Source organism: Anopheles coluzzii, chromosome 3 (genome assembly GCF_943734685.1).
Source record: "Anopheles coluzzii chromosome 3, AcolN3, whole genome shotgun sequence".
In the NCBI taxonomy this organism is placed as follows: domain Eukaryota; kingdom Metazoa; phylum Arthropoda; class Insecta; order Diptera; family Culicidae; genus Anopheles; species Anopheles coluzzii.
Window position 1 is genome coordinate 782,318 of NC_064671.1, and position 8,979 is coordinate 791,296.

General features: G+C 47.0%; 1 protein-coding gene across 1 annotated transcript; it reads right to left on the minus strand.

Annotated features, from left to right (window-relative positions):
- Positions 1–37: 37 nt before the first annotated feature.
- LOC120959015 (eukaryotic translation initiation factor 4E-binding protein) lies at positions 38–6,289 on the minus strand. The gene is made up of 2 exons (XM_040382132.2): positions 5,699–6,289; positions 38–1,610 (listed from the first exon to the last, which is right to left on the minus strand). The coding sequence occupies exons 1-2, from the start codon at positions 5,844–5,846 to the stop codon at positions 1,390–1,392; spliced, it is 369 nt and encodes a 122-aa protein (XP_040238066.1). The 5' UTR covers positions 5,847–6,289; the 3' UTR covers positions 38–1,389.
- Between the last annotated feature and the right edge of the window lie 2,690 nt (positions 6,290–8,979).

The window sequence follows — 8,979 nt, forward strand, 5'->3', positions numbered from 1 at the left end:
CCACAAAGGTTGAAGAGAAGTCCAAATCTGATCTCACTCTCGTTTCAAAACAGGTTCTTTTTTATGCTTCATTATTTTCTTCATAAGTTCTTACATTCAATAAAATTATACGCTTGACTTAAACAATACAAAAGCTATGAAAGATTCCGTTTTCTTCCCTAAACCTCCTTTTCTGCCTTCTCCCACTGCGGGAGGCCAGGTTCGGTTGATTGCAGTCAATGAAATCTTTCACATTTATCACAAATCACCAGTAGGTTCGTTCTAAAGAGACAAAAGTAAAAAAGAAACAAAAATGATCAGCTCACATTTCCCGGAGCGAATGATCCTGATGTTACACGACACTATCCTTGAGCGAATACGATTTCCCGATGAGCTGTGCTCAAAGGACGAATCCGTCAGGAAGGTGAGGTGTGTGTGTTGGTGCTATCTGAATTCTGAGAATTCATTGCAATGCATTTCCACTTTCCCTTTCGTATGCGACACACTCACACAAACGCTCCAACGTGTGAGATGATCGGTTCGCATGGGAGGGGCAGGTTCTTTGTCATCCTCCACATTTGTTTCGCTTAGAGCCTAGAGAATGATTTTCGACTTTCGACAGTAACGAACTGATCGCACCCTTGCTCTGCCTACACTTCTTGTCACTGGATCCTGCTGTTTTGGGGTTTATCTTTTTGGGATTTCTGATCGATCGTTCCCCGATCGTACACAAAACAAAACATGGCCCTGTCCTTCTCTGGTCCCCCTTGCTGGTGATGTGAACACTAAACTAAAACAGAAAGGATGTGTGTGTGTTTGTTTGTTTTGCTTACGTGACTACCGTGGGCGTACGTTAAAACACATATGTATATGCGAATGCTAATCTTACTACCGAAGGAACGATAAACTTATAAAGTCTACATCCAACGATTTATCGAGATGCCTACTCTCTCTGGGTGCCGTTGTTAGCGCGAGTCGGTTAGTAAAAGGGTCGATAACCCCTGTTCTGCCCTGTCTGGCGGCTCACAAATATTCAGAGATGCTAATATTACTCAAAGACACACACTCACACGCGCGCGTGTGTGCGCCTGTGGCCGCTTGTCTGCGGCCTTCCAAAAACAATCGCACGTGCGCGCGCGCGTAACAAGTTAACAAGACCAACGAAAAATTGCAAAAATAATAGGGGGAATTAATAATAATATCTTCTCCGCATCCGATGTGCTCTTGTCGTTGCTTCCTCTGTGTTGCTGTGCTCTCTGTGGTTACTCCTTCTCCTTGCAAATTCCGGCGGAACCAGGCCAACAGATGTCACTTCCGGTTGTAATTGGTGTTGAAAAAATGCCGCTACGAAGGAACGACACCCACTGCTTTCTCCAGGCCCAGCAAGTCACGAGACAGCAAAACAGGCGCTTACAGATCCATGTCGAACTGTTCCTGATGCTCGTCGTACTTTGGTGGGGAGTTCCGGGCAGGTTTCTGCTGCTTGACCGACAGCGTCGTCATTGGTTTCGTGTTCGGGCTGACAACGCCCGTACGCAGCAGGTTCATTGGCACATTGTTTGGCGGCGTGCGGGCCAGCGGGGAGTTTTTCAGGTTCATCAGGAAGGCACGCTCGTACACGATGCGAGTACCTAAAGCGGAAGAGACCGAGATAGAGAGAGACATTCATTAATAAAAGGAATAACGTAGTAATTAAACAGAGGTTTAAAATCGGTGATCGAGATAACAGACAAACGAAAGATCGCAGTACGCTGTGCACACTATGATCGCGAACAGTGTTTTTTTTCTATCTTTCTTTGCGATCTCGCGATCTCACAGGCGGTTGTGTTGGTGTGAATATTTGGCAAAGCGGTTTCACCGTTCCCCGCCGTCCGACGAATTTGACCTTCAGAGAACCCCGAAAATCGTGAACGCGTGTTCGCGTCTGCGTATCTACAGATCTACACCCAGGACAAAGATCGCGTTGAAACTGTCCTCCTCTTCTACGCAAGATCGCAAATTTAACCTCCCACGTGGTTTTAGTTTGAAGTGAATCATTCTCTAGTAATATTGTTGTAAAACTCAACAAATGCTTAAAACGTCTATTATCATCATTAGTACACAACAGCAGCCGGTAGATCGCAGCTGTAGCTGTGCCGCCAAAATGAATGTTCGAGAAGCTTCTGATAAGGCCACTGACTGACACATTTGCATCGACAAACAATCTGAAGAGCGGTGGTGTGCCGCCGCGCAAAAAATCCATGTTCCAGGGTGTTTTTTGTTTGCCTTTTTGGCACAACTCTCCAGAAGCTTTTGGTGTACGTACCACCACCACACGCAGCTGCCGAAATGTGTGTACTTTGCTAATAAAGCGTGAGGGGGGTCTCGTGAAAGATAGCGAGGAGTATCTGTGCAAGTCCAGCTGTGTACATACCGACACACAGAGGTCTGAAATTGGTAGGTGATATATCCTATCTCGGCAGTGGTCGCACACACCACACACGTTTTCCAATCGCCCCGAAAAACAAGATTGGTTTATTTTTTGCATTTGCATATATCATCGCACCGTGCGAACTTGGGCGATCGAAAAATTGAGGCCACGTTTGAAAGGTTTGGGAAAGAGATTAGCACATCATTGTTGATCGATTGAAGGTTTGGTTCACGGCAAAATCGTTTAAAACCTTTGACATGAAACGAGAACGTGCAATTAAAGCACTTAACCTGGGGGCGCAACTATTAAAATATCGTAAACAATATCTTGCGCGATCCTCTGACGCAATCGAGTCCTCCTGGTTTCGAGCTCTGTGTGCTGAAAGCGCAAAATCAACCACATCTCTACTGTATGTGTTCTACCTTCGTAATTCGAAGGTTACAGTAGTAGTGGAGGAACTATAATAAGCCACAACCGCCCGTAAGTCTGTACAGAGAACATCTCGAATAGTGACGATCGATCGAGTGTGATCTGCACTACTACACCTAGTTGTCATTGAATCAGCTGCTTTAAACCAAATCTAATGAGAATCGTTAACTGGGTAAAGGTTGCTATCGAGGAACAAAGTCGACGACCACGCCGATATGTATTGCGTCTGCCGGATCTGCACACTGCTACAGCACAGACACGGTTTGGATGATTATTTTTAACTCGCCATAATGGTGTACCGACCCAACACACCCGGTCGACCGGGTGTGTGTGTGTGTGTTCGGTGATCACTACCGCTTATGCAACGCCCGAGTGTCCTGGGTATCTTACTGCGCTTCTTCTTCCCACTTAATTACCAACGCCCGCAAAAGTTCCATTCCGCAAATATTGAGGTCAAAGCGCTTAGAGTGCTTAGAAACAACACGAGAGTGAGACAACACGGTAGGGAGACGGCGAGATAGCGAGTGGCCCGGGGCAAGATAAGATTGCCCAAAAGGTCCTTGGATTGGGGTGCGTTGCGGTGCGTTGCTGATTAGAGACCCGGGAGGGCAGAGCACATTGTGCTGATTTCGGTACAATATAGCAAGAGCGTGTCGTCTCCCTGTGTGTAGACGAGATTAATCGAAACACGAGGCTGAAGTTGCTTCCTACACACACTCACACATACACACACACACACACACACACACGACGCTTCTTTGTGTGTTCTGATCGGTTCATTGGCTTTTTTGCGGCCAATTGATAAGATGGATGGTGTCTTAGTCCACCGATCCAATACACCAGGAACCAGAGCAACTCCATAGTCACACCAGAGACGTGTGCAAAACTGTCCAGCAAATAGCGATTGTGGAATCGCTCCGTTACTGTAAACGACCAGGCAGGCAAAACGTTCACTTTTACAAGCTTCCACCCCAAAAACTCCACCACCCTAGACAGTTTTGGAGAGCACTATAATTTATGGATCATGTTCTCCGGATCAAGATCGAATGAAAGTAGTTTCCAAGAATTTTGAAGGACGACGTTGCCGCTGGGGCGTTATCAGCTTCCAGCAAACAAACAAACGCTTTCCCTTCTGTTTTGGGCTATGGTTGGGGCGTACTATTTTTAGCATCAACCAGTAAAACGACCTGTTCTACTTAGGCGAATGTAATCCTGTCCCAACGTCAACAACAACAACATCCCAATCTCGTTTTTTTTAATAGGCCGCCTCCAGAGTCCTTCAACCATTTCCGAAATAAATTGGACAATTCTTCTAGGAACGCATCCCCCCCCCCCCCAGCGGCTTGGGGATGCTGTTCCAATGGAGCAGCTTGTTAGTAGCCTTAAGCAACACTAACAACTTCCCATTCCCGATCCGACAAAATTCTCCAGGGGATGTAGATGGCGCAACGAAACAGGCAGACGACGTTTGGGGTCGCGCATTGCTAAATTCTTGGTCGCCCTCTCTTGGGCACGGAATTAAATGATTGCGCGGAACTCGCTTGGGACCTAAGCAAGCACACACACACACTCGCCAGGCACCAGGGTGGGAGGAACCGGTTTCGGTGTTTCTTTCCAACCAGCTTCTCGCGTGTGGTTGTCGCACGATATCCACGAGCGCAGACACAGATGAGTGTGGTACCGCGGGGTCTCGCGTTCGTCTATTAGCGTTCGTTGGACACGGAACGCGCAGTGACACGGAACCGAATAAGGCGTGAAGAGGGAAGGGGGGATCTGAATCAGCCCCCCAGCTCTAGAGCGGGTCTTTGTCCGCCATGTCATGGGGACGTTTGAATTAAATTCAAATCTGACGCGAATATTTAATGTCCCCACCAGAGCACACACAATTTGTATCTGACTGGTGGTCTGGTCGTTGGGGAGAGGGCAAAGTGCGTCAAAAAGCGAATGAAATACGGGAAGTGTGTGCGTGTGTGTGTATCTGTTCTGATGGTACGGGTCTGGCGGTAGTACACACACCGAAAATAGAACTAACAACCAACCGGCCCCAAATTTCCTTCTGCACTCTTCCGCACAGACATTTCGGGGTTGGTGCGATATGGTAGAGTTAAAATGAAATCACTCGAGAAGAGAATTACCACGAGGAATAGCCACGAATGTTTCTGATTAACTCGAATAAGGGCAACGGTTTTATGGTTGCCAGCTGTAAACTGTTTGCTCAAAAAAGCCCCACAAGAAACACGTGTTTGTATTCATCTTCGAAGCGCTGCGCCTACTGAGACGTTTTCATGGCATTCTACTCCATTCCATGTGGTGCTCGTATTGAAGAGTGTGAGATATTCTTCGCAGGGGTTATATTTCAAACTAGTACCGGGGGATCTATTTCCAAGTTGAAATGCGATCTATGCTAGATTTTCCCATTCTAAATCTTTAACACCTGTGTGTGGCTAGAGATACTTCTCGCCAAAAAAAAAGAAGAGACGCGCCTTCATCAACATTACTGCGTAGTAGCATTTCCCCATGCTTCTTCGATTTCTTCGAACTTGGCACCACTTTACGCGCGTGTCCGTGAAATTCGGTGCCCAATTAACCCAAAACAATAACACACACCCATCGCTGGCGCTGACCCTCTACACTTTCTTCTCCCCCCCCCTAAACACCGCACAAGAACACCACTTTCTTAGCCATTCACCAATACACACACTAAACGCCGTAGAATGAATTGAATAAAATTTGGAGTTTGCGCACAAGAGTTCTCGCCGGATTGCGTACGTGCGTTTTGTCGCGCGTATCTCGTTCATGTTTCAAAATCCACACACACACACACACACACCGCACACACACGGGGTTTGTTCTGGAAAAAGGGAAATGGGAAATGCTTACCTCCGGGTGTGGTCGAGTACAGGGTACCGCCGGGCGTGGAGGAGTACAGGTCCGGCAGCTCGGAAGCGTCATGGATCAGTACCCGCTTGGACGGGATGGCCTGGGAGATGGAGGCGCAAGCCTGACGTGCGATCGGTGATGCCGACATGCTGTTGGTGCGAGTCTTTTTGTTTTTGGTAAAGTGGGTTTTACAATAACACTTTTTCCGGCACTTGGCGTTCGCGGGCTGGTTTTGTTTTTGGTTTTCACGCAGCTGGTGCTGATCGACGATCGACTAGAATCCGCTCGAGTGGGGACTGTGGGGGGGGCTTTTTGTACTTTGCAGGATACTATTTCGGTTTCCTTGTACTTCCTTGCTGGCAGTGCACTACACCAGTTGGCAGTTTAAGTAGTAGTAGTTTCGGTTTACAAAACGGTTTGTAATACACCCGTTTCCCGTTTCTGAGTTGTAACAACAACACTTGGTTGGCTGGGCTGGTAGCTGCAGTTGTAGCAAATGTTGTGTGGCGTCGTAGCTCTTTGCGCTTTGCGTTAGCAGCGTGAAGGATACGCGCGGAACAATCTCTGAAACCGAACTATAGCCAGAACGCGCCCTGCCAGCCGCATTTAAAGCCGAACCAAAACACAAACATGCCCACCAACACACGTACACGGCAGGCCTGTCGGTAGGGCCAGCAGGGGTGTGACGTGACGTGTTCACTACTCTCTCGCACACAAAGGCACACGCGAGTCGTGCGATTACGCTTACCTAATCGTGCCCGCTCGGAAAGGGGCACGGTGGGATTTACGGTGGGCAAAATGGTGGAAGAAACACGTGAGGATGTAAAATTGTAATTATGTTGACTCAAGGAGAGTTTCAAACGAATCATCCCATCGGAAATTGGAGCTGTTACAGTAACACTAAGGATGATTGAAATTTTTAGCACAGATGTATCAGAAAATTACATATTTCGAGACAAATTACTTTGTTGAAAAATATTAAAAATAATTTCAATTAACCAAGTCCTCCAACATATGTTCAAACTCGGAGCATTTCAAATAACCACAAGTGTTGTAAACTCAAACAAAATTTCTATTTTAAATCATTTTAGTGCAACCTTTTGCCCACTGTTTGTCAGTACTACACCGCACAGCCCCCGGTTCTTAGCCGTTCAACCCCTATTTCCTTCCAACCCCTTCCCTGGTACCGCTTACGGTGTAAGCAGATACGCAGCAAGTCCGTGCGCATTGGTGTGCGTTTCGCTTCGAGTTACTTCTCTTATCGTGCGCCACACACCACCGCCGCCGTCAAGCGTACGTGCAAGAGGAGACGGAAGAAGAAGTGTGTTCGATTCTTGAGCGGTAGGGAAGAGAAATTGTGTGAGCAGTAAACTTTTTTTTTCCCCCCAAAGGCAAAGTTAAATAAAATATTCCACAACATATTTGTGTTTCAATTACTGTAAACGATGAGTTCTCCACAAACCACATGTGCGACACGCCAACTGCTTGCTCATATCTGCCATAGAACGCTCTGTTTTGAGCATTTCTCTTACCGGCACGTTTTGCTAACCAAAAAAATATTTGCCGGTAAAATGAAGCAAACGAAAACAGTACTCCCCCCGTGCCCTAACCCCCTGCCAAACGCCGGCAAATGCCTGTGGTGTCCCAGTCCGTACTGCCGATTTCGCTACGACGCAGTTTCTCAAAACAATTTCCACACCACCACCACCGCCTCTTTCCTGACCGTTTTCTTTTCGCGTAAACTCACCCTTTTTTCTCCAATCCCATCGCAGGCGCTCCGGGAATATGCCACCATTGGGCCTCCACCGTCACCATCCCTGTCACTGTGTCCCAAGTCCGCGAGCCTCAAGGGGTTCGTGGTCGTGGTGTGTGTAAGATATACAATACACAGGTTAAAACGCTCGTGGAACCGGCTTTTGTGGGGTGGATTTTTTTTTGGGAGGGTTGGACGGGCAACGAATATATGCTGTGGCCTTCAAAATAATGGCATGCCGGTGAAGCGATGGCAATACATGGAGAGGTAGAGATAGAGAAAATAGTGTGAAAACTGTTTGATAATTCATTAGCCAAAAGACACGCGACATCGCTTTTCGGGCCAGTTTTTCCACCGCTTTTCTTCGATTTTTGAAAATGAAATAGAGAGTTAGTTCTTTCGATGTTATTGCTAGCGCATATTTTGTGAGTTTGTGTTGGTGTGGGTAATGTGAAACCAACACCAACGAAAGGAGTGTGCGTGCAGTCGCGCTCGTCTTCCATCCATCCATGGCGAGTGGCAGCATACTGGTAGGGACTGGATCGTGTTCGCGTTCTCGCTCCACTCCTTCACCACCTTCCACATACCTGCTATTTTATGTTTACTGTTCGCTCTTTCGGCGCTGTAAATGCTTTTGGCCGGTGCAATCATAAAATGTATACATGTGTTTTTCTTTATCCCAAAAGGGCTAGATGGAGAAAAATGGAAGAGATCGACACCAAAATAGTTTGCCTTTGTACGGAGGTCTGATAAACAGATATATGTGTTTATCAGAAAACCCCCCAAAAACACGCCGATCACGTTCTTCCAGATGCCTCGTTCTATTTACGGCCGTGTTGCCGGTTTTATCACGACTATTTGTTCCGTAAACAGCTGTAATGGGACCGTTCCAGAGTGGGGAAGAGTGTGTTCCATCCCCTCGATTAGTTTTGTAAATTGTGCGGGTTTGCAAATGTGTCTCACAAGAAAGGCGCACACGCGCGCCACAAAGATGGGTAAGATTTGGTTTACAAGCAAAAAAAAAAAAAAGTCGATCTTCTATCCGCAGAGGTTATTAACACGGAACGGGGTCGACAAACAGTCTGGGCGGGTGGGGGAAGAAAGTAAACTAATTGCTACGCGTGCACCTGCTGCGTAGTAATGAAGTTTCAATAAAAAAACAAAAGAGTACGATAAGTACTTGCATTCTACGTCTCGAAATAAGGTAGCCTTTTCCGATACGATCGCGAACGATCTTACGCTATTGCAGTGAGTAGATGGGATTAATCCTCATCGGTGGATTTGTCACCGGAACTGGCCAAAGCATGAAGAAAGCAAAAACAAAATAGTCCGCGGATTGTACACGAGACTAATGTTTTGTTATGGTCGTTTCACTCAACCGAGAAGATCGCCCCACCAGTCCGTTCCGTTTCCCAGAAGTTACTTAATGGGGCCAAAATTAAAGGCTTCTTCTACCTCATTCCTTCTTCAAAAACCTCGCCTTGCCCTTGGATCGGTTTGTCGGTCCGCTGTTTTCCTTCTACTTCTG

What these genes read in the sequence shown, in the direction of transcription:
- LOC120959015 (XM_040382132.2), bottom strand. Translation starts at nt 5,846, where the DNA reads ATGTCGGCATCACCGATCGCACGTCAGGCTTGCGCCTCCATCTCCCAG. An exon ending in GTACTCGACCACACCCGGAG is followed by an intron (nt 1,611 to 5,698) that starts GTAAGCATTTCC and finishes CTTCCGCTTTAG; the next exon opens with GTACTCGCATCGTGTACGAG.